General features: G+C 44.5%; 1 protein-coding gene across 7 annotated transcripts in view; it reads left to right on the top strand.

Moving 5' to 3' along the window:
• The window catches only part of CRACR2B (calcium release activated channel regulator 2B), a 42,174-nt gene that overhangs the window by 11,695 nt on the left and 4,781 nt on the right, over positions 1–25,698 (top strand). For 5 of the 7 annotated variants that reach the window (XM_083427874.1, XM_083427876.1, XM_083427875.1 and 2 more), the window contains 13 exons: positions 670–742; positions 2,915–3,159; positions 5,665–5,776; positions 7,816–7,972; positions 8,733–8,879; positions 10,223–10,313; positions 10,479–10,571; positions 12,775–12,962; positions 14,519–14,590; positions 14,999–15,053; positions 20,529–20,816; positions 22,040–22,175; positions 23,154–23,235. In XM_083427874.1, the coding sequence (XP_083284000.1) occupies positions 2,959–3,159; positions 5,665–5,776; positions 7,816–7,972; positions 8,733–8,879; positions 10,223–10,313; positions 10,479–10,571; positions 12,775–12,962; positions 14,519–14,590; positions 14,999–15,053; positions 20,529–20,816; positions 22,040–22,175; positions 23,154–23,235 (1,622 nt within the window). In that variant the 5' untranslated portion in view covers positions 670–742; positions 2,915–2,958. The remainder of the gene's footprint in view (positions 1–669; positions 743–2,914; positions 3,160–5,664; positions 5,777–7,815; positions 7,973–8,732; positions 8,880–10,222; positions 10,314–10,478; positions 10,572–12,774; positions 12,963–14,518; positions 14,591–14,998; positions 15,054–20,528; positions 20,817–22,039; positions 22,176–23,153; positions 23,236–25,698) is intronic. The other 2 variants (XM_083427877.1, XM_083427873.1) reach the window with 1 other exon arrangement.

A 25,698-nucleotide genomic window follows, 5' to 3' on the forward strand; every position in this document is an offset into this window, starting at 1 on the left:
CTTAATTGCTCCCAGTCTTCCCAATGTAATTGACATTCCTGTTCTAATAGGAATTACTTTTGGCTATATGGATCAGGAAAGTTTCCAGACTGCACAATTATTTGGGTAACCAATAAACTGGGGCTGGCTCTGGGCTTCGTTTGGAAGTTGCAGCTCATGCAGAATGCAGCAGGTAGGGTGCTGAGCAGAGTTCCTGGCTGTACACACATTACTCCTCTGTTAAAAAAATTGCAGTGGCTGTTCATTGGCAACCAAGCTGTGTTCAAGGTTTTTAATATTGCCATTTAAAGCCTTAAACAACTTGGGACCACTAGCAGATCACTTTCCCCAGTTCAGACTCAGTGGACCCTGAGAATCATTGTAGGAGGCCTTGCTGACTATGCTGTGGCCTTCCCTTGTGTCATTTGGGAGGCATCAACAATGGCATTTTCAGATGCTTTTAAAAAATGTATTTGTTTTCCCTGGTTGCACTGCTTAGCATTATGATTTAGTTTATATCACCTAGATTTTATTGGTGATCTGACAATTATATTCTTTCTTGTTAACTGTTTGGAGATTTAGTTATTTTTAGGTTAGTTATTTTAGTTATTTTTAGGTTAAGCGGTTGTATAACTAAAAGAACTGTTGGCAGCAATGCTTAATGCCTTACCCTTTTTTGTCTTCGCGCAGGATTTGCGGACATGCTGTTAATCTACATTTAATCAGAGGAGCCTGCAAAACAGATCTGCCACAGAATGTGTGTGTAAGTAGCTCATTCCCTAGAGTGATCAGAAAGCAGTGCGTTCCTACAGTTTGGAACAAGCATACAAAATAACCTGTGGAGGGGGCATTATCTATAGTGAATAAACAATGGGATAACTATTCTAGTATGAGTAGAAATTGATGTACAGTACATGCTGGCCACATGACCCGAAAAGCTGTCTGTGGACAAAGGCCGGCTCCCTCGGCCTGAAGTGAGATGAACACCACACCCCATAGTCGCCTTTGACTGGACTTACCGTCTAGGGGTCGTTTACCTTTATCTTTATGTATAAGGGATAACTGGGAAATAATTTATTTGCATCCCTCCCCTAATTGACTTGCGCACAGTGCAATCCTTTGCATGTCTGCTCCGAAGTACATTCCAGCTAAATATGTGTAGGATTGCAGCCTTAGAGTGTGTTGCTATGTTGGGGCATCCTAAGAAGTGGTCCAAAGAGCATACCTATCTATGCATACAGAAGTGCCACTTAAGTTGTCTTCATTTCCTTTCAAACTGTTATATGGATTTTGGTTTGGTGAGGGTGCTGATAATTTTTTTGAACATGCTAAACTACCCTTGTAGGATTACAATTACCTAAGGAAAGGAAACAGTTGTTAAAATTGCTTTAAGGATGTGGCATTGTTAGGACTTGAAACACTTGCGGCCTAAGTGCTTCATGGAAAAAAATAATAAGTGGCTTTCAACTGGCCATATCAGGACCCCAAGGGTTGCATTCCGCTAAGTTTTACTTAGAGTAGAACCATTGAAATCCACGTACCAAAGTTAGTCTTTGTCATTAATTTCAATGGCTCTGCTCTCAGTTGAAGTTAATTGAATTCAACCCTTGGTAGCAACTTCAGGAATTTCACTTGTGTTCCTCTGAATCTGAACCAGTGGTGCCTTGAACCCTAATAATAATAATAATAATAATAATAATAATAATAATAATAATAATTTATTGCTTATACCCCGCCCATCTGGCCGGGCCTCCCCAGCCACTCTGGGCGGCTCCCAACAGAATATTAAAAACATGATAAAACATCAAACATTAACAACTTCCCTAAACAAAAGACTGGCTAATCCAAAAGTCCAAAAATGTGTGCTTATTCCAGGGGCGACTAACCATTTTTGGCCTGGGAGCTGCATGACAGCAATGGGTGCAGCCACCAGCACATTATTGAGCACATACAGTGGGAGCCGATCAACCCCTCCTATCTCACCAAGTGACAAATCTGATGACCCGGGAGGGGACCAGTCTGCATCCCTGTCAGGGTTCTGGGCTGGACAGGGAGGATTCAACCTTTGTGCTCATCCCACCATTGCCAATTGGGAGGGTCTTGGCTCTTCCCTGTCCTATCTTCTAATTAAATTCTTGCTTAATGCTTTTCTTCTCTTGGCAGCCCACAGCTGCTGACAGAGAATTTTCATTTTACAGAAATATAGAGCAAGTGTAAAAAGAGGGGATGTGGGTAGGCCTCTACCAATAATGCTCAGGGGCACTCAGTCCTGTGCTTTCAAGAAAGCTGTCAGCTGCCCTTTGCTTTTGAAATGCAGGTTTCTGTGAGAAAATCGCATGTTAATCCCATTGTTACTAGATGTCAATTTCCCTTCTCTTTATTGTCTTTCAGTAATAGGAGTGGGGTAATCCCAGTCCTTTGTTTCATATTCAACAAGGCATATTACTTGGGAGCATGATGATGGCCTTTCACTCAATCAGCTGGTTCCCACTTAATAAACACAAGTGAGCAAGGTGAGCTGGTGGGTGCAGCTAATACAGTGCTTATTTCATTCCTCCCGTGCTCCTCTTGCTGCTACTGCCATGCTACAGACAGAACATGACAGAGTCTAGCTTATTGTGACCTCTGAACCCAGGCTCATCGCTTGTTTCTCTTGATATAAACCGTGAGTGTTAAGTCAAGAAGAAATTTTGGCTTCTATGGAGACATCACCACAAGCTGGACTCCGGCTTATTTCTTGGTGGCACGGAAACAGTGGAGGGTTGAAGGAAGCATTGCATTGGCTGCACCTACCAGCACACTCCTCATTTGTGTTAAGCCATAGTTGATTTTAAACTATGGCTTAATGGTACTTGTGAATCAGGCCAGTATTTTGAGGAGTCTAAACAATTCAATCCAACATTGCTTTTTGAAGAAGAACGCCTTATATTTGCAGTTAGATGCACTCCAGTCCGTGCGAGTAAATGGTCATTTGAAGCAATGGAAAGACCTGGGGAAGAACTCTCTGAAAGTTCCCATGCGGAGGACAAGGAAGAGGATGGAGCAGCCTCAGGCATCTCTTCTACTCTCTGCTTGAATGATGTGGGAAACATGCAGGTGGAGATGCTGGAGAAGGCCAGGGAGCTCTTCAGGCTCTGTGACAAGGAGGAGAAGGGCTTTATCACCAAGCTGGACATGCAGGTAAGCAGGAAAATGGACTGTGGCCACCTCCTTTGCAGAGGAAAAGCTCTTGCTTTCCTGAACTGCCACCTATGAGCAACGTACTGCCATGTGTAGATTTTATTTGCCTTTGTGCTGGAGAGTGATTTCATCAACATCACACTGATATCAGAAGTCTATAATATGTGTGTGTAAGACTTGAAAACTCCTGTTGACACATCAGGGGCTGCTGCTGCTGCTGCTGCTGTGAAGTTTGCTCTGTCTGTACTTCCATTCCTTCTCTACCTTAGGGTGATGAAATGCCAGGCAGGACAAGGGATCCTGTATCTTTCACAGCAGTGTGGAATTTCTGGCAGGTGCATCCTCTCATGAAAGCTCCTGCCCAAAAGTTCCTTCTTCCACACAGCTATTAGAAATGTAGAGGCCCCTTTGCTCTCATGCCCCTGATCTACTGTTTCTCCTTCAAAGGCTATGCTGAATGACCGGTGCTTGAGCAAAGCGCTAAGCACCTATCACCCAGACACAAAATTCCCCACCCTATGCTCAACAGGGTGATAGTGATCCAGCCTCAGACCTGCTGCCATTTCAGTTTGGCTTCAGGCCTGGACATCAGGGCCGGCACAGCTGTTAGGTGAGGTGAGGCTGTCAGCAGAGAAGCAGCACCGGCGATGATTTCGAGTAAGATTGCACCAATTTCTGGCAAGATCTCACCGAAATCATGTAAGATCTTTCAGAGCACATGAGCTCTTGTGCAATTTCAGCGAGATTTCTCTAGAAATTGCCAGAGTCTTACCCGAAATCTGTGCCAATGGTGAAGGCGGCAGGGCGGTACTTCCTGTTTCACCTCAAGTGGCAAATGTGCTGGACATGGTGCCGAAACTGTGTTGGTCCCCTTGGCTGATGACTTCTATTGGAAGCTGGATGAGGGAGTTCAACCCTGTCCTTGAATTATTGTTATGGGTGGTTGCTTATGTTATGTTTGTTGCTGTTTTGATTGTATTGTGAGTGTTTTCTGTTGTTACCTGCTGCGACTCACCCTGCAACCTTCTGATTGAAGGGCAGGCAATATGTATTATAAAGAAATCATCTTATTAGTGAGGGAGCTAGTGAGTGCACCATTTGCCCTCTATTGGAGGGCAGAGCTTGTCCTGCTCCTCCCAAATTGGTCTCAGGTGACACGGAGGACACTATCCGCTTGTTGATGTTGGAGTAACTTTCACCTGCCAGTCCACTTGGCTTCTGGAATGGAGGTAGCTTGACCTTGTCTGAGACTGCAAAATATATTGGGCTGGCCCTGGGCCATTTTATTGCTTTTGTTAAAAACAAAACAAAAATGTAAATCACTCGGGCATCTACCACCAGATCCAGATCTCACTCTGTGCCCATCTTTGGTTTAGGGTAGCAAGGTGAAAAAGGAGGGCAGGTTTCTTGCACCTTTGCAAGAGTTCTGTAGAAGAAAGAATGTTGGCAGGTGGAGTTTGACCTGCAAACTTCCACCTGCTGAATTCCCTTCTTTTGTATAACTGTTAAAGCTTCCTGAGCCCCTGAGGTCACTCAGGGAATTTATCCTGTTTCACGCTTACTAAGCAAGAGCTGGTTTCCCCAGTGAGTTGTGCAATAAATTATGTAATGCCAGATTTTGTACACACACCTGTTAACAGAAGCACTTGCAGTATCTGTCCTGATGGACACAGATATATTGTCTTGTACCAAAACATCGTCTTTGCACTACTCCTTTCCTTATTATGAGCTTGGACTTCATGGCCTTCTGTTGCCTTCTTATGGAGAACGGCATGAGCTCTCAACAAGCTCCAGTGCTCATTGACTTGAGTTTGGCAAGGGTGAAAAAATCAATGTAGTGAGGGGGGTGCAGCAACCTCTGGCCCAATCTGTATGCTCAGTAGAAGCTTTCCCTCCTACCATGCATGCAAGCCATGAGCTAGAAGGTTTTTGTTTGTTTGTGGAGGTGGAGCAGGAGCAGGAGCAGGAGCAGCCATGCAGCAGGAGGAGAATGGCAGGGGGATGCAGGAGGGACAGTCAAGGAATGGCACTGCTGTCCCCTAGCATTTGCTCCTTGAGGCAGCTGCCTCATCCTGCCTAACAGTAGGGCCACCCTTCACAAGCAGGTTTGTTTTTTAATATGGTTGAACAATTGATCTTGCAACCAACACTTGCATTTTGAAGTGGCGCAGTCCCGTCAGAAGCTGAATTATGTGACTATTCTGAATGGGAAGACGGGTGTTCTGTCATGAAAGTGCATTTTGTCAGCAACCTTGAATGCAAGGCATTCACATCCCCGCAGTCCGGTCAGCAGAAATGTCTCTTCTCTTTGCCTGTCAGGAATTCCTCCTTTCCTCAGGTCACCTTTTTCTGGCTCTGGGCTCAGATTAAGAATTTGCAACTTGCACACTTTGAATCTGGCCACTTGTGGCAGTAACAGTGAAGGGAGCTAGGGAAATAGGACGAGTGGAAGTTTTTTCTTGTGGTTATAATGGTCTGTCCTTTCTTTTTCCTCCTCCTTCACAGCGGCTACAAAGTGAACTTCCTCTCACTCCCGAACAACTAGAATCTGTTTTTGACAGCCTAGAGCAAGACAATAATGGGTATCTCACGCCAGTCGAATTCAGTATGGGACTAGGTAAGAGGAACGAGGGGGTGTGAAGCTCAGTGGCTGTATGGAGAAAATGACAAATACTGTTGCTTAGCACGTATGTGGGCAGTGGACAGAATAGGAAGAAATGGCCTTAGTTCAATGGTAGAGTTTCTGCCTTGCATGCAGAGGGCCACAAATTCAATCCCCAGCATCTCCAGGTAGGACTGGGAGAGGTTTCTTGCCGAAAACCCTGGAGAGCTACTGCCAGTCAGTGTAGACAATACTGACCTAGATGGACCAGTGAGTCTGATTCAGTATAAGGCAGCTTCCTGTGTTCTTAACATAAATATTTTCCTTCCTTGGAATACTGGCAGTTTATATTAGGCAGCCAAGGCAACTGCAGAGAATTGAGGAACTGTGGTATTGAGATAGAAACCCAGGGACCAGATTCAAGCCAGTGCAATACTCCTACATGGCAAATGTTATTTTGGGTAGATATAAAGCAGGTGCACACACGTGTGTGTGTGTGTGTGTGTGTGTGTGTGTGAATGATGTGCACCTTCTGGGGCGGTCTTTGCCCTGCATGCTTTCAGATTTATCTCCAAAAGTTCAGTTCTTGGAGTATCGTGTTCCTGTATACTGCACCACATTTCATGCTTGCAGAGCATGATTGTGGAACGTGCACCCACCCTATTGGTGAGCAATTCTGAGGTGGGGCTATATCGTGCCGTACACTCACTGTCTCTGCCGAGAAGGCTCTTTCCAATGCTTCCAGTTCAGTGCTCAAGCACGCAGCTCCTGTGGAGACGTTGTGCAGCAGCCACCGCAGAGAGATCCACCTGCAGCAAAGTGCAGCCAAAGCTGTTTTGCCAAGTATGAGCTGCATGAGGGAGAGCAGAAGTTTTTCTGACTTTCTATGGCCCTGTGCTGATTAGAAGAAGCCAAGTTCCTTTTTTCTCCTTAAGAAAACAGCTTTAAGTCAACAGTTCCAGGAATCTGACGAAGATTCCAGGAAGAGTGCTGATCAAAGCTATCAGGAGTGGAGAGTTAGGCAAGAAGGTAACGGCAGGCTCTTATTTGAACTAGAACAGTCATGTTTGTAGTGTGTTTTGCACAAGCCGTAAATGTCGTGCTGTCCTAAAGCTCAGTGGGTAACATCTGGAATTGGACCAACCGGTATTGACATTGTGCAATTGTGCCAGTTCCCAGTCTCTAAGGCCAGAGTGGTTAACTCTTAAAACAACCATACTTTAATGGATCAAACCAATGATGGGATGGGGAGGGCTGTGTAGAACACACACAGTTCACGCTGTATTGCCTTTTTCATTTAGTACGGTAAGTGCTAAAGTGTAACAGATATCGTGCTGCTGTGCATTAAAAGTCTTCATAGGGCAAAGTAAGAAACCATAAGGAATTTTAATTTAAAGGCGTTTTCTATAAAGAGAATCTTATTGCAATATATGTTTTAGTCAGATGGTTATTTTTTAGTTTTATCCTCCCCTATGTACCAATCCATATGCAAATATAAAACTTTAATTTTTATTTCTGTTTTTATTGTCCTTTCTGTTAGAAGTTACACATTTTGGGGGGGGGGGAACACTATGGAAGTCTCTTAAACTTAGAGCCTCAGCATGTATTAATCTGGCCCTGATCACTTACCTGGAAGTAAGACCCATTAAATTCAAGTGGGGCTCATTTCTGAGTAGACATGTATAGAACTCCATGGTAAATGCATTGTTTAAAGTCCAGGTTGCAGTCCTTGAACCTGTTTTGAGTGGAACGGCTCACCCTTGGAACATTTGAAATAACGTAAGTGACATGGAGTAATGCAGAATGCCTTTGAGCATGTGAAGACCTTCCTTCCTTCATTACAGAAGTTAACCATGGTTCTGTATCTGAAGTGGACCAGTTCCAGTTCTTTTAATTTTTACGGTTGCCCTGATTTGGTTAAAAGTGGAAGGAGTCTGATATGGAGCTTGTGGATTTCACAAGCTCTCTCCCATTATAATTCAAACACTGATGTAAGCCATACCTGGGATTAGAGAGATCTTATAGTCCTTTGTTTTTCTCATTCCACTGACTAGGCAAGTTCATAGGGATTGAGCAGTATGAGAGCTCTGGAAGCACCAGGCACGAGGAGACTTTTGAGTCAGGCTGGTCAGATGACTTGGACCAGGAAGAGGAAGAGAAGAGGTTTTGCTCCATGTTGGAGCAGCTCGAAGCATCCCAGGTCTTTGAAGAGTAAGTTGGAACTTTCCAAACTGTGCTTGTTAATTACAGTGGCAGCTTGGTTTAAGAACAGCTTAATTTATGAACAACTTGGATTAAGAACGCTGCAAACCCAGAAGTAGGTGTTTTGGTTTGTGAACTTTGCCTTGGAAGCAGAACATGTTCCACTTCCTATTGAGTGTGTTCCATTTGTAAATTGAGTCCCATGCTGCTATGGGAAAGCACGCCTTGGTTTAAGAACACTTTGGTTTAAGAACGGACTTCCGGAACGGATTAAGTTCGTAAACCAAGGTACCACTGTATTACGATTGCTGTTGCCATCTTTAGGAAACTTGTTTCGCAGAAGCATTGCTTTGACCCTTTCTATCTATCATGTCCTCTTCATTAAAATGCATGTGCTATGTTTTCCTGGGTTGCACTGCTACAGCAGGAATGAGGAACCTGTGGTCTTCCAGATGATGTTGGGACTAGCATGGGTAGCATTGGACTAGTAGAAAGGGATGGGTTGATTAGGAGCATAATAAGGCTTGGGCAAAATCACATGGGGGAAGAGATTCTCCAACCGTGTATACATCTTCAGACGCATCTTTACTTTTTAAGATGAGGACTTTTGACCTCTTATTTCCTGGATTTTCTCATCTTGGGGAGGGATGACTTGGAGGCTTAATTATAAAGTACTTTAAAATAAGTTCTTTATAGCCTGTTTGGTGCAAGGACTATGCTTATCTATCACTCTCAAGCTGATAAACTTTACTGTTTGTCTTTGCTCCAGTCAGAACGAGGTTCAGGAGCTCTGGGCTCAACTCCGGAAAGAAAAGCCAGAACTCCTGACCAGTTTTGAAGAATTTCTCTTCCACATTTCCTCATATGTCAGGGACATACATCACGAGAAGGAATCAATTGAGCAGGCGTTGAAACGGTAAGCAGTTTCTGGACAGCATGTGACTACGCCATAGAAAGTGCAGTGCAGTCTTAGGATGCTGGAAGTGGGAGGGAAAGTTTCTCTCAGCATCCACAAGAGGATTCGTGAATGCAAGGAAGGAGGTGGAAGTATCCAAATGCCTTCAGCGGGACCTATTACTCTATGAATATTTTCTTCCTCTATAATCCAATCACACCTGCCACAAACAGGCTGTGCACACACTAAAATTTTGTCTGTATCCAATGTGCTTCCACCACTAGTTTAGGAAGTGGTGTACACACAGTATTAGCCATAATCCACTTCCATCTGGTACCTATCCTGTCATTGCTTTTGAAATACAGTACAGTGGTACCTCGGGTTACATAATGCTTCAAGTTACATACGCTTCAGGTTATAGACTCCACTAATCCAGAAATAGTGCTTCAGGTTAAGAACTTTGCTTCAGGATGAGAACAGAAATCGTGCAGCGGCAGCAGGAGGCCCCATTAGCTAAAGTGGTGCTTCAGGTTAAGAACAGTTTCAGGTTAAGAACGAACCTCTGGAACAAATTAAGTACTTAACCCGAGGTACCACTGTACTGTGTTTTGATATGTCTTCCCACAATGCCGCCCCCCAAAAAAAAAACCTTCCCCAGCTTCAGCCCAGATTGGGAAAAAGAACAGACTAGCTGCTTTTTAAGCTGGTAATGTGTACACAGCCTTAGTCTAACCTTAAGCAGCATAAGCAGTCGGGTTGCAAAAGTTCCTTGAGAAAATGTTCTCAATGTGTAGTTTTTTAAACCTTTCAGGCGCCCCCTAGTGCCAGAGGATTACCATATCAATGGACCCCTGACCATTGAGTTGCAAACAACTCTGGGGTTGCAGCGCTCATCTCGCTTTATTGGCCGAGGGAGCCGGTGTACAGCTTCTGGGTCATGTGGCCAGCATGACTAAGCTGCTTCTGGCGAACCAGAGCAGCGCATGGAAACACTGTTTACCTTCCCGCCAGAGCAGTACCTATTTATCTACTTGCACTTTGTGCTTTCAAACTGCTAGGTTGGCAGGAGCAGGGACCGAGCAACAGGAGCTCACCCCATTGCAGGGATTCGAACCGCCAACCTTCTGATCAGCAAGCCCTAGGCTCTGTGGTTTAACCCACAGCGCCACCCACGTCCCTTCCATATCAATACTGTACTCAAATTCCTGAAAAGTGAGACAGCACATCTTACCTTAGCTGAGACGTATTTATTTTCTCTCAAAGTGGAGAGGTAATTCCCTCTCCCCCCCCCCCCACTGCTTCCCACTTTGTCTTTACGCTGTATCTGTTCCTTGCATTTCATCCCTCTTGCTCTGTGCTTTTAGGAGGGAGGTAGACCATGACCGTGAAATCAGGTGCCTTTATGAAGAAATGGAGCAACAAATCAAAGCAGAAAGGGAGCGGCTGCTGAGCCAGGTAAACACCTCATTCCTTCACTCTCAGGATGCCTGAGCTGGACACTGAGCTCAGTTGCTAAATCAGTGAGCCACATCCTTGCAAAGTGCTGGAGATTTATTTTTATGCTGGACGTTGGAGTGAAAAAAAAAAAAGGAAGAGCACCAATTTATCTGCTTTTTGCAGGGATCAGTGAAGCATGAGAAGAGCAGCTTGCTTCAGAAAGAGCTGCAGAGCAAAGAACAAGAATTTGAGAAGATGCTATACCACCAGAAGAAGGTGACTTGGAGGGGGGTGACCCTTGTTTCCTTTGCTTGGATTTGGATTTTACCCTCCGCATTGTCTACACAGGTCCCGTTGAACTGGCTGGTGGTGTCTTTTGACACCAAAGTCATTGCTTCTTACACATGTACAGGGCTAGAGCTGGATTTGGGCTCCTGTGCCTGAGAGCTCCAGCTCCTGCTGGTTCCTGTTGGTGTTACAAGAAAAACCAGTGCCAAAAGCCTTCATTGTAGGGAAAGAGACAGCATTGCATACTCCGCTGTGACCAGCTGTTTCACTTCTGCAAATCATGGGAAGCCCTGAAGTGATGAGTAGACATATGCGGGTGCCCCCCAGTATATAAGCTACTTTAGGGAAGAGGAATTCTTCTCACTGTTCACCTCCCCACCACCCATCAGCACCAGACAGACTAGGTGCGCTCAAGGAGGAAAAACTCAAATCCTGTATGCATCAGCTGTCGGGGAGGCTGTGCCCTGTAAGGTGGAGAGCAAGTAATTTTTCGGAGTGGCTCCTTGGCCCAGTGTAGGAGCTGCCTGTGATTATTTTCTCTCTCCAACCTTATTCTTCAGTGGCTTAAGGGACTTGTAGGAATGCAATAAGAGCCCCTGCCAGATCAGGCCAAAGGCCTCTCCAGTCCAGTATGGGAAGCCCACAAGCAGGATAGGAGTGTAACACTCTCCTTCGCGTGTATTCCCCAGCAACTGGTATACAGAGACACATACTGACTCTAATACATGCTCTACACTAATGTTTCCCAAACTTGGGTCTCTGGCTGGTTTGGGACTACAATTCCCATCATCCCTAGCTAGCAGGACCAGTGGTCAGGGATGAGGGGAATTGTAGACCAAAAACAGCTGGAGACCCAAGTTTGGGAAACACTGCTCTGCGCGCGCGTGCGCGCGCGCGCGCACACACACACACACGGTCATCATGTCTAGTAGCCATTAGCCATTTATAGCTTTATCCTCCAGGAGTTTGTCTAATTCCCTTTTAATGGTCACCACCACCACTTCTCGTTGGAGTGAATTCCATAGTTCAACCTTGCACTTTGTGAAGAAGAACTTCTTTTCTGGCTGCCTTGACTCTCCCACCCTTCAGTTTCCCTGAATGATGTTGGAGTCTGGTGATCTATGAGGGAGGGGGAAATTATATTCTCTTTCTCCGTGCTGTGCATCATATGAAACATCTTGCGTCATGACCCCACCACAACCACTGTCCTTTCCCTGACAAGCTAAAAAACCCTGAGCATTGTAACCTCTTCTCATAGAGGAGTTGCTCCAGTTCACCAATAATTTGGCTTGTCCTTTTCTGCACCTTTAGATTCATCTGTACACTTGCAAAACACACAGTGTCCTCCTTTAACCTCCAAGGCCCACAACCTTAGTATGTGATGCCAGCCCCATTCATGTTTTAGCTCCACACAGGTGACTCCACCTCCACCAACCCAAGGAAGGCCATCTGCTCTGTTTGCACATGACGTTATCATCGTGCCATAATATCCTCTTATAGGAATGCGGCTGAGAGATAACACTGTGTAATTTGCGTTATTGGTGCAGTTTGGGTAAGTCCAGTGTCAGTATTTGCTCTGGGTTGTTTAAAAACTAAAGAGCAGTTACGTTGGGGCAAAACAACAGAGAGGAGATTAAGAATTCCCCCATATGGGTTTTCTCAGTTCAGGGTCCCTTCCAACTCTTCAATTCTATGACTCTGAGGTTACCCACTCATGTGACCAACAGGCATATAGATTAGGTCTTTGGGGTATTGATACCATGGTAATTACTGTACCCCTGCAGTGCAGGAATCTCAGCTACAGCATCCATGACAGATGGCCCCCCAACCTCAGCTTATAAACCTCCAATTCACCACCTTCCAAGGGAATCGCTTCCACCGTCAAACAGTCCTTACTGTGAGAAAGTTCTTCCTGGTGTTTAGTTGGAATTTCCTTCCTAGTAACTTAAATCCATTGGTTCAGGTCCTTAACATGTTATCGTTATTAATGTACTTAAATGCATTGCAGCTAAAAAACCCCACAGATGTATTGCTCTGCTTTCTGTTTTCCTTTGTACAACTTTTTTTTAATTTAACATATTCTTATTCTGCCTGCCCTACAGCTCAAAGCTGCTTGCAGACACTGGCTACTGATGCCTTTGTACTTTTGGCTTTTCAGATCTGTTCATCTTGATTTCTTACATATTTTTAGCTGGAACATCAGTTACAGTCCCAGAGCTCAGAGCAGCTGGAAATGCGGGTGCAAAATGAGAGGCTGAAAATCTTGAACGACAATCTCCTGGACCAACTGGAGAGAAGCAAATGGGAGCTGGAGGTAGCCCGAGGTCACCTGCAACAGCTGCAGAAAGAAGCCCAGCTAGAGCAGGAACAGAAAAACAGGTGTGTTGGGGTGGGGCTGTAGAACATGCAATGAAAAGTGCCAGTTGCTTTTGCTGTGTAATGCTGGTTTACGTTAATTAGTTAATCAGTGGGACAACAGAATGTAGAAATGAATAGCAATAATTTTTGGCTACTGCAAACTGCAGTACTGGCTCTATTTTCAGGCGCCACATAATACCTGGTCTGCATTTGTAAAAAATTGATCTTTTGGTGTGGCAGCACCTACATTTTTGAACTCTCTGACTATTGACATCAGACAGGTCCCTTCACTGTTCTCTTTTCAGTGCCTGCTAAAAGTGTTTTTGTTTAGGCAAGCCTTACCCAGATATGTAGATAACCACCTTGAGGTTGTTGTTGTTGTTTTACAATCAAGTGTTACATTATTTTTATGAAATAAAATTAAAGGGGGTCTGTAAGTACGAACACTTTCTAGCTTCCAGGACTGAGTTAAAGGATTAGAACATGCACGATGTTTTTATTCTCTTCCACAAATCTACTTCCTATGTGGCCTTGAGATAGTAACATGATTTCTTTTCTCTCTGTCAGGGGTAGCTTATGTTGTGCCATTTAGATGTTCTTGGACTCCAGTTCCCATCAGCCCCAGTCAGCATGGACAATGATCAGGGATGATGGGAGGTGGAGTCCAATGATACCTGGAAGGTAGCGCATTGGCTATCCCTGCTCTGTATAAACTAGAGATAAAAATCATTTTCCTGGTTACGTTTCCTAGAAGACCATGATAGAAATGGCTTGGAAAGCAAGCCCCACAGCAATTCACCATAAAAGGTCAATCCAAATCTTGTATTGTCAAAACCATGGCTCCTACCAGTCTGAGGACAAACAATGTGGCAAACAATAACACTGATCTCCACAGCAATCAGTCAGATTACTGTTCAAAATGTATGATGTCACTGCAAATTGGGCAACCTTTTGCTTTATTGAAGAGTAAATCTACTTTCTAATACTGAATTGGCCAAAACATGACTTCAGTTATAAACCGGGATAAGAATTTGGACGTAACGTCTGCAGAACAATTAGATCCCAGTAGGTAGATCTTCTGCTACCTTTTCTTCTCAGATACAAAGTCCCAAATGGTACGGTGGTGTTGTTTTTAGTAATAATAATTTAAAAAATCTAGAGCTGATGTAGGCATTTTAACTTAAATATGCAGTATGCACAGTTGACAATCTTCTTACTATTATTTTGAACTGTATGCAAACATAGACTAATGGCTCATTTTTAACAGGAAAGGCTACTTTGGGAGGTGGAGTGATTGGGGAGCAGAGCAGTGTGGAGGGTGCAAAAAGGGTACATGTAAATTTGGTCCTCAGCTGGAATTTCTCTTGGAAACCAAGAGAATGATGTTTTGCACCAGCAAGTCATGGAGAGCAAGAATGGGAGTCAGCTACTAACCCAGTGTTAATTTAATTAGTCCACCCTCTGCCCTCGATTGCTGCCAGCAGCTTTGGCATTTGGGTCATATTATCAACGTTTGCACAGGACAAAACTTGTAAGCCTTAAAACATTAACCCCTCCCCTTCCCTTTTTAAATCTAGGGATGTATTCAGAGTCTCTAAGAATATGCAGAAAGAAAAGAAAAGCCTCCTGCGACAACTGGAACTGCTCAGGTAAAGGTGGGGCCTTGAGGGCTTGTTCATGTGTATAGGGAGGTATAGAATAAAAAAGCTCCTTGGTGTTATGTCAGCTATTCAAATAAACCAGCGGAATTGGCCAGACCCACAGGGCTGCCACTTGACCTAAGCAGCAAGCTGTACAGTGCTTTGGGTGATTCAGGTCCCCAGTGGCAATAGATGGTGCTAAAATAATGTCTGAGAGCAGCACCAAAGCCATTTCTGCAGTGAAGATTTAGGCCACAGGAAGCTTCTGTGAAACCTGAATGGGGATTTGTGGTTGCGAAAAGGAGTGGTCTCTTCCCCTTTCTCGCTTCTCTTTGAGGATTGCTAGTTCCCTACCACAGTATGTGTAGAGCAACTGCCACCGCTTACCTCTGTGTGTCTTTCTTTCCTTTGGAGCAGGGAGATGAACAAGAAGCTGCGAGACGAGAGAGATGCCTTTGAAGCCAAGAAGCTGGTTAGTCTGAGAAAGAAAATTCTAATCCCCCGTCGCCTCCCCTTTGCAGCTTGCTGTTGTTGCCATCACTTGGGGTCATTTCATTTACAGGGGGGGCATTGACTGAGAAACCCTGTAGTGCCTGCATGTGGACTTATTATTATTATTTTTAAGAGAGAGCTGCGCATTTTTAAACCAGGCAATTACAAAGTGGGCAATAAGGACTGCTGGCTCCTGACTCTACAATAAAGCGTTTACAGTTGGGTGTCCCTCCAACCTGGAGGGGGAGAAAATCTTTTGCACATTTTGAACTTTGTACACTAAGGCTTCCATTCAGAGGAACCGTAGCTGAACGTCCATGTTTTAAGGCTGAGCCATTGCCATCTAGCCTGGAGAAGGCCCAGTTACGTTCTTTCTCTTCCCACCACCACCATTCTGCAGAGTAGTCTGGAATTCATCTCTGGAACCGCCTTGCCTCATTCCAGCGTATAGTTCTTCTGCTATATCACCTTGTGCCTGTATCCTTCTAGGCTTCCATTGTCATGCAGCCCACAATTAAGAGACTGAAAACAAGATGTCTTTTTGTCTGTTTCTGCCTCTTACTTTGGCCTGCTCCTGGAATGGGCCTTTTCCATCCCTGGGCAGTTTGTTTTTGGTAGGAGAGATGCAATGTCCATGAAACATACCACTTAGTAGATTTGATCGTAGACCAGCGAGGCAGACAACCAAAATGTGAAGATGAGCCAAAAGACCTCTTGCTGCTGATTTCCCTGCTTCACAAATGCAGGGCAGGAATGAAGTATAAGGGGGGGGGGGGGCGTATGCTGATCAGCTATCTAGTCTTTAGTGTTGTACAAGCGTAGGGTGGATGTTTTTATTGAAGCTGCTATGTATGTTTTTGTGTAAAAAGGAGAGGGAAGTTTCCAGTGCAATGTTCTAATCTTTGGGTATGATTGTGCAAACACCTGTGCACCTGTCTGTCTGTCCATGGGTGGCCCATCCTGTTTTGCCATCTGAGGGTGAAACGAGGTGTCCCTCCCCAACACACACTGCTGCTGCCTCCCCACTGAAGCCTTGCTTACCTAGGAGTGGAGAGAGAGCAACTGCAAAGCTGAGCAAGTGTGAGCTGTTCTACAAAGCTTTTCTGCAGGCCTCTCCCCTCCCACTCGCCTAGAAGGGAGCGTTCCAGCTGCAGTGGAAGTGGTGGGGCAGGCGGAGAGCTGGTGGGGCACCACCTTTTGTGTTTCCACCACCAGAGGTGGCTTCTTTACCTTGCCTTATGAGTGGGCTGGCTCTCCGGCTGTCCCACGACTCATCTTTCTGATTACTAGGCTTGTGGCTGCATCTCCAGATAAATCTGGGGGCATGTGATCTCCATAGTCTCAATGAGATCATTAAATGCAGCAGAAGCAACAGGGAGAAACTGTCTTCTGCAGTTGCAGTTCAGAGAGAGCAATGCAGTGAGTTCTCAGATCCCATTTGGCACTTTAATGTCTTTTTTGAAGAGCATCCCTTTCATGGTGCACCATGGGATACGTTTTAGAACTCTTGAGTGGGGTCGCATTGAAAGCAATTTACAGTATGGCATGGAGGGACGTGGAGAGACTTCATATGGACATAAATTGGTTTTTCTTCACATGTCAAAGTAGCCGCTGGATTGTCCCTTTGACAGTCTGCTATCTTTTTTCTCTAGTGGAATATGGGCTCCAGGCAAGCTACAATGGCTTTTGTTGTCTGATCGTATTTGAAAAGTAAATATTAATGAGATGGAGGTTTGGTTGGATGCTGGGAAGAAAGGCACCCACCACTCTTCATGCAGATTGCATCTGATGTGGGAATTCAAAAAGAGCAAGCTTTTGATCTGCATACAGTCATTCTGCAGATTTAAAGAACTGGTTTAGTGCAGAAGCAAATAATATAATACTGTGGACTGTGCTTGCATAAAGGCAAGTTGCATGGGTTAGAGTTAGCACATCAGACTTGAAGTAAAATATAAACCTTCAGTTAATGGGAAAAAAAGGATCCTTATTTGTTTCTATTTTTTTAAACATTCCCCCTTTTTTTCTGAACCTCAGTCTTGTATCAAGATGTACCAACTACAGCTATGCTGGAGGGACTGGAATGAAGGAAGTTGAGTTCTAATTTTTCTAGTGGAAAAAATATGTTGCATTATGTTCCTGTCAACTATATATGCACACACAGCCACACACAGCCACACACACACACACACACACACAAACACACACTTGATATCTGCTCATACTAACTGCAATTTGCAGCAATCTTTCCATTGCAAGAGTGCGCAGTAGAATAGGAAAAAACAAAATATATCTGTTTGCCTTAGTTAAAAAAAGCATGGTGTTTCTAGAAGGCATTTTCTACCATCAAAGAGAATTATCAAGGTGAAAAGAAGTCTGCTGATGCATCAGCAACTTCCTGTCTTGAAGCCTCTTGACGATGGGCCCTTCGTATATTTCTCTTTTGTCCGACCTCAATGCTTGTGTCTGTCTGTTGGAACATCTGCACGCTGTTGCTTTTCTAAGATAGAGAAGAGCACAAACTCCAGTGCACACTTGGGGTATACTGGCATAATGTAGATCTGGTGAGGTTTTTGGTTTTAAAGCCTGAAGGGCCTTCCTAGCTTGATGTTTCTGTTGCCATTAGATTTGCAACTGTACTGTTTTTTAGCTAGAGATTCCTGGTTGGTAGTCAGTACCAGTCTTCATTCACTGTGACATAATGATGGACCAATCAGGTTGCCAGAGTTTATGAGTGCATCGTTCCGTAGGAGAGATATCTGGCTTGTTATTGCCTGCATGTTTATGACAGTTTGCCAGCGCTGCAAGACATATTTCCAAGTCTGCTTCAACGTATAACAGGGAGACCTTGCAATAGTGAAGTATTAAAATCTTCTAAATATGCCAAGACTGTTTATGCATAAATGCCAGCACTGGAAATCATTTGGCACTGTGAGGGAGAAGGCCAAACTAAACGAAGCATGGGAGAGATCTGAGTGGATCCATGCACACTTAAATGGGAGGAAATGTCCGAGTGGATGAAGAGCTTGAACTTGTGATTTTGGTTTCTGCCAAAATCTTTAACGCTTCAGTCAGCACAGTATACATAGGCAAGACAAGAGTTAAAAGGCACAGCAGGTGCCTTGCATGGCGAAGTGCAGCTAAGACATTGATCCAGCAGGTGATTTGCCCCCTGCCTCATCCTTTTGAAGAGATTGCAAGGGGCACATCTGAGTTCTCAGATTGGACCAAGCAATCAGGCACTCCAGTCCTAGTCTAATTTGCTCACAATTGCTTCTAAAAGCATTTCAAAAGAGTTTTCCAACGTTTACTCTAGTAAGGCCCTGAGATACTGTGCAAAACTAGGACAGTTGAAGCACAGTGTGGAAACTCTGCTGATACCTTTACAAGTTCCAAGGCTGCAGAGGACTACTCGGCTCCTTGCATCTTCTTTTCCTCTGCCAATCCCTTCAGGTCCCCAGTAGTTCATTAATCCGGATTACCACCCTAAACATTCTGAAGTTTTGAAATTGATATTTGGAAACATCGTGCCTTGAGCTTCTGCATTTTGTACTGCGCTTTGTTGTACCGCTGTGTGTTATGAATGGAAACTTAGTTTCCCCAAGTCCTTACATCCACAAGTTTTGGAGGGAGTTGCGTGCCATGTACAATCTGGTCCTTTGTGTGTCCCTTAATGAGAAACCTGCATGCACCTTCCAGAAGTCTAGGAACCGGTCTCCAGGTACAACCCATTCATTCACAGGTCTAGTTACAGTATATGTGTCTTTGGTATGTGTTTATGACAAATATTGTGATGACAAAATACTGCAAAATTCATGCTGTTGTTGGAATGTGAGCCTGTGATCCAGACTTCCATAATAAAATGCCATTCACCCTGTTATCGTTCTCATCAAATATTTCATGCTTGTGTGTTCTGTCATTGCAATGCAATATTTCTTTATCATCTGTTTTTAAATGCCAATGTTACACTGAGCCAATAAAAACTGGCAAGAGCTAGAGAAACAGCCAGGAAACAATTGCCTCTTTCGTGCTCATGTTCCATTGCGTAAAGTGTTTCTTTTGTATGGCTGTATTATGACAGACCATTTAGAGGTCCAATCAGATGGTTAAGACTGGGTTCTGAGTCTGCCCAAAGCACACAGTAAAACCCACTTGAATGAAACAACTGATAGATTTATGAATAATTTTCGATTCATCATTCTAAACCGTATTCAGCACAATAAATGTCCCATTATGATTAATCTGTTGTGAGCGATCCACACAACTTTGGAAGCAGGGTGCAGAACTGTTACATCTCTGGGATGCATTTTAAAGCTGGGAAATTGTACTTTCATCCTGAGAATGCATTCTTTGTTATTGGAATTTAAATTTTAAATATAAATAACAAGTGGGGTACTGAAGTAAGTTGAGTACTTTCTGTATGCCAAACCCAAAACTGAAAAACCTTTTAATATCTCATCAGCCACAAAATGGCAGCTCCCAAAGTGACATGGTGGTTGTTTTTTCTTAATTTACCTAGATGACAGGTACTCTCTCTAATTTTCAGGCACTTGAAAGCAAAAGACCCCTCTTGAAGAAGGGGTCAGCGCTAGGCAAATACCTAGTGGAGGAGAAGCCAGTCAAACGGTCAGAGCTGAATATGTTGTGTTGTGTCCCACTGCATGCTGTCGGTCTGTAGTCACCACAGTCGGTCTGTTGGGTCACACTGTTCTCTCCCTTTCTCCTCTTCAACTGAACTAAGGTTGAGGCAATGGGTGTCCTTGGGGAATTGCCCTTTGATGAACTTGGGACTGTGGGGCACTGGTGACTGAATGAGACTGTGTAGGTGGGTGGGTGGGGGGTGAGTCTAATTTTGATAACAAGGAGATTCAACATATACACACCCTCAAGTTTCCTACATTGCATGCATTTAGAGAGGAGGGACAGAACACCATAAGCAAAGTTATTTCACACATTTCTGAACTATGTAAGCAGCTCTGGCCTCCTTTGGGATGGTAATATGTAAATATAGAGCACAACTAGATAGGCATATTGGATAATCAAGGTAGTTTGCCAAAAATTATGAGCATTGCCTCTGGCCCTGTCCACACCTCCACATGTTAATTGTTCATTTGTTTTGTTCATGCATTCATTTCTGTGGGTGTTGACACTTCTTGGAGCCCCTCCAAAAGTATAATTCTCAGTGTCCCATCTAGTGGAGCCCCAAGAGGCAAAACTAATTTAAAAACCAGCATACATTTGTAGTGTGGATATGCCTTAAGGATTCTGGAACCCATTGATATACCGGTACCTGCTGCTCCTCTCCTCCCTCCTCACATTTAAAGACTGTCGGTTTCCTGTCCTCATCAGTGCTGACGTTACATGAAAGTGTGGGTAGGTTTTCTGTGAATGCTGATGTTGATTGTGCTGATGCTTTTGGACATTTCTTCCCATCGTTTGTGTGCCTTGGCACAGGCAGCTTGCTCCAGGAAGTACTCCTCTTGTCCTGCCAAAAGATTTTTATTTGGAAGAGAAAAACTGTAAACTCTTCCTGACCAACACTGCCAGTTTGAAGCAGGGAAGAGGAATCAATTCATCTGTGGAGGAATATGCGGTTCTTAGGAAAACAGAGAGGCAGGAAACAGCAGGAAATGTTGGGAAGCCAAAGTCTCTGATGAAGACCAGTACAGTCCAGAGAGAAAAGACCAACAGACCTAATTATCTTCATTTATCACCAAGAAGGCTGCCCATTGGTAATGAAACTGTGGTGAGTCTAGCTGGCGGGGGGTGGGGAATACTAACCTTATGTATTGTCTTTTTGTTGTCATTGAATCTTGAATCATTTGTGGGCTTTTTTGTGTATACTAAATGGCCCATCCTGACTTCAAGTTGAAGTCCACAGGTCACGCTGGGGTATAGGAAGGAAGAGTGGCATTTCAGTACCTTGGAGAGCTCCAAGTGAGCAACTTGCTCAGGAAAAAGCTGAAGCTTGGCTGCAACCTTATAACTCCTATAGCCCAGGTTACCTACCTCTCCTGTCTACTTCCCTGCCTGTGACTTTTTAAAACGAGGACCTCCTGGCCTGGAGATGAGTCCTTCTGCATCTGACAGTAGCAGGCATTGTGGAATGGGATGTACTTGGTTCCTTGCGTGAATCAGGCTCATGGGAGTAGCCATGAAGTTCCCTGCGTTTAGGGTCCACAGGTTGACAACCATCACCCCTGGGTTCAGAATTGGTAGCCTCGTTCTGTCCTTCAGCAAGCAGTATAGCAGCTACAGCCTCAATTGATTCAATCTTCCAAGAATCGTTTAGGGCCAGGGACATGACAATTAGCTTCCCGCACTAATATGCATATTATATTCCTGGTAGCAATTATATTTTCTAATTTTGAAGTGACACTGAACAGAAATGCTAAGGAGAAAAACAAGAAAATCTATCAGCAAAACCTTTGGAAATTTTTCTTTATCTCCTGTATCTATTCAGGGCCAAATGTTGCAAAGCAGACAGATATTTTAAAAATTGCTCTTCAGTCTTTGCTTCCTCCCATATGGTACAGTCTGAAAATTGTTTCAGCTAGGTGAATAGTCACAGGCTCTGTACAGATATTTTGTACTCCCGGTGAGATGGGGAAGAGGCCATCACTTCACTATAGGGGAGACATGAATGACTGGATTAGGAGACCCCACATTTATTTAAATACATTATCTCCCTGATACTGGGAGGTTAAAATTGCTGGACCATGTGAGCTTGAGTATTACTCCTGATCTTTATGCAGATGCTTTCTAGGCAGTGAGAAGCAGGGATAATATCTGAACATAGCCTCAGTCTATGCAACTGGTTGTGCAGATATGAACATGGGTATAAATTTGCTCATACTAGTGTTCCCACTGTCTGTTCCTTAACATGTTTTAAATACAAATTGTACCCTAGCTCTATAAACTTTTCTTCTTCCTTTTCATTCTTACCTTGATAATGGCTTTTACATCCAGATATTGGAGCCAGCTAGTTCTTCTCCCGACCGTGTCTTCAAAGTAGTGTTTCTTGGTAATTCCGGAGTTGGCAAGAGCACCTTCATCCATCACTTCTGCTACAATAGATTCCTGGCTGGGATCAGCTCAACTATTGGTAACTGAGGCTCCCAAACTTCAGAAAGGAGAGGCATAAGGGAATTTAAGAAGTGCTTAAGTGAGGCTTGTGCCATGTGCAGCAGAAATATTTGTGAACTACACATCCCCCTTCTCAGTACTACTGTAAACATGGCAATATTCCCCATGGACATTCCACACTATGTATTCCTTTAGCAGTATAATGTTTAAGGCCAACTAACATTGAGGATTTTTTTAATGGGTTTTTTGGAATAGTTACAGATGGATAAGGACAAGCTAAGTGCTAAGATCTGACTAATTCAAATCACAACCAATCAGTCAGAGGCAAGGTTTATACATATTTTGATGCTCTAAAAGGCGCAATGGCAGGGTGCATGTAGTCTGTTCTTTCACCAGGCCTCTTGGACAAGTCTACTCCTTTGCTGCTGTGATCATGGGACTCTTAACTTTGCTCTGTGGCAGGTAGTGGAGGGGTAGGGGATGGATGAGATGACTGGTGGAGGGATGGTGATAAGAGCAAATGGTGGCTACTTTCTGTCTTAGTGCCTTAAGAACCTTTAAAGGCATCAACTCTCAAATCCCTACTAACTAATGGCCATTGGAAAGACTTTTAACTTCAAATTGCAGTAGCATACCAGATGCTGCACGTGCTTTCCAAGCAGACAAGAAAATAACCCACAGCCCACTCTAAAAATAATGAACCTGTTTGCAAGCCAACCCATTTCCCCCCAGCCCTGACTGTCTACTGCTTTCTATAGCACTTTTACTTTGTGATTATGCTTTACAGACTTTTCGTGGTGCCTTCTACGCAACAGTACTGCGAAGGAGTTCACTGCCCCCCTTTAACTGCTGGGAACTGCGGCCAAGGGTGCCCCATCCCAAGCCCAAAGTCACAAAAGGAGTCAAGCAGACACGCTTAACCTGGACTCCCAGATTCAAAGTCCAGCTCTGCCCACTGTGCTATCCTGGCCTTAGACTCCTCTTGTTTCTCCTGCAGGCGTTGATTACCAGGTGAAGAGCTTGATGGTTGACAACACACAGGTGGTTTTGCAGCTATGGGATACAGCTGGGCAGGAAAGGTAAAGGATTTTGTGCAATTTAGATCAGTAAAGAGCCCTAAAAGCACGCAGTGATACTGAATACAGTGGTACCTCGCAAGACGAATGCCTCGGAAGACGAAAAACTCGCAAGACGAAAGAGTTTTTCGTTTTCTGAGTTGCTTCGCAAGACGGATTTCCCTATGAGCTTGCTTCGCAAGATGGAACGTCTTGCACCTTTTTTTTAAAACCGGCAATGCATTCCTATGGGAAACCGTCAATACACAGCGGTGCTTCGCAAGACGAAAAAACTCGCAGAACGAAAAAACTCGCAGAACGAATTAATTTCGTCTTGCGAGGCACCACTGTATGAGGAGACTTGAACCTTCTTCCAAAATGTCCAGATGTTCTTGAACACTAACAGCAATAACTGACCTAGTGTAAAACTTCACATATCCAGTACTTTTCTTTTGCATGCAAGACTCTTGGAATCTGGCCACTTACAGTTTTCTTTATATAAATGGAAGTACTGTATGCTGCACACAAACATGTGTAGCAAGTCCTGATGACCAGGGTATGAGTGGGCATTTAAAACAAAACTTCTCTTGGGGAGAGAGCAATTTGAAGCAGAGGGGTGGGGGTGGGGGGTCAGGGGAGAAGCAGCTTGAGGAAATGTTTTGGACCCAAGAAGTGGGCAAGGCAAAAGGTTGCGTGCTTCTTCTTATTTCCTCCAAAGTTCCCCCTTATGAAACTGCTGTTCTCTTACACACATTTGTTTCTCATGTTTAGACAAGCCCTCTAGCGTAGGGTTACCAGACGTCCCTGGTTCCCGGAGACAGTTCCCGGATTTGCAAATCTGTCCCTGGACAAATTCTGTCCCCGGAATGTCCCCCGATTTGCAAATCTGTCCCCGGGAAACGTGGCAGTGGCATTCAGCAGTCTGGAGCCAGCCTGGTAGCGCAGTTGGCTCTGGCTGGCTTCAGGAGCTGCTTGCTGCCGTGGCACCTGCCATTTTTCTTTGCTGGTAGTCCCCATATGATGTGTCTTGTGCACAACACATCATATGGGGACTTCTGGCGAGGAAAAATGGCAGGCGCCATGGCAGCGAGCAGCTCCTGAAGCCAGCCAGAGCCAACTGCGCTACCAGGCTGGCTCCGGGCTGCTGACTGCCACTTCCACCGCCACTACTGAAGGAGAACCGGGGACGTCCGACTGTACAGATCTCCTTCCCCCTTTGTTTTGACTGATGGGGGAGGCTTGGGAGTTGTGGGCAGCTGGCCGTTGCCCAGTTTCTTAAAAACTCTGCACATTTATGTTTCACAGGGTGCGAAAGAAGGGCTTTGCACCTTTATACAATATGCATGTGTCCTTGGGCCCAGGGTCTTTTGCCTCACAATCCCCACTACTGACTCCTTGTTGCTACTCAGCTTAAAAAAAAAGTGTCCCCGGATTCATTGAAAAAAATCTGGTAACCATACTCTAGCCTCCTTTCTCGCTGGCATGCTAACTTTCTACTTGCTGTGAGATTTTTTGTGGGGGGAGGGGGTTAGAATTCAACGTGTATCTTTCCACCTACTTTTCTGAAATGGCACACTCTAAGCAGCTGAGAGAAGGGGGAGGAGTAGAGACACACAACTCTACAGGAAATGCAATGGGGACAACCCGGGTTGACATCCAGACCCTTCTTCGCCTAAGTGGTTATATCCTACCTTTCAACTAAATAATTATTTAAAGGGAGAGTAGCAACCCTGCTCAAAAATGTGTGTAGAGGAATATTTACATTCGTTTTGCAGCTATCCACTGCAGTTAAAAACTTTGTGGAGACTCATTAGCTGTTGCTGTGATTCAGCAAGATAGGAATAAGCCAGGAAGAAAAACAACCTTGATGTTTGACAGATGACAATGAGTGTCAAATGCAGGCTCATGCCATTGAGACAGTCTTTCTTTTTTAAAACCTGTTTTCTCCACTCTTGTTTAAAAGCAGAATCTTCTCTATCTCCAAAGTGGACACAAGGGTCCTTCTTATGGGTGCACCTCTTCCAAGTTAAGGGTGCTTTATGACAGTCATGCCAGCGGCTGTAGTACTTCCACTGATGAGAGGCTTGCTAAAATTGTGCTCCTGGCTTCTATCCAAGACCCTTAGGACTGTTCCGTTCCTTGTGCTCTTTGCTGCTGGTGGGAGGGGGGAGAGAAACAGCAGGATCAGTCCAGATGACACAGCAACCGTTGCACAAGACCAACTGCAGTGGTGCCAAACCTCAATGCTAGGAGGTACACAGGAAGCTGCCTTTTGCCAGGACACACTATTTGCATAGCTAGCTGAGTATTGCCTATGACAGGAGTTGTCAACCTTTTCTCAGCCTCTGGGAACATTTCAAACTGGTGAAACTGTTGTGGGCACACACCACAACCTATTATATTGGTTGCAATCAAATGCAAGTCTAATTTCAACAGGGGAAAAGGTTATTGTAGATGCACTCAGTCATCACATTGGGGGGGCCCTGG

Source organism: Podarcis tiliguerta (genome assembly GCF_965153285.1).
Source record: "Podarcis tiliguerta genome assembly, chromosome: 1".
NCBI classification, from domain to species: Eukaryota; Metazoa; Chordata; class Lepidosauria; order Squamata; family Lacertidae; genus Podarcis; species Podarcis tiliguerta.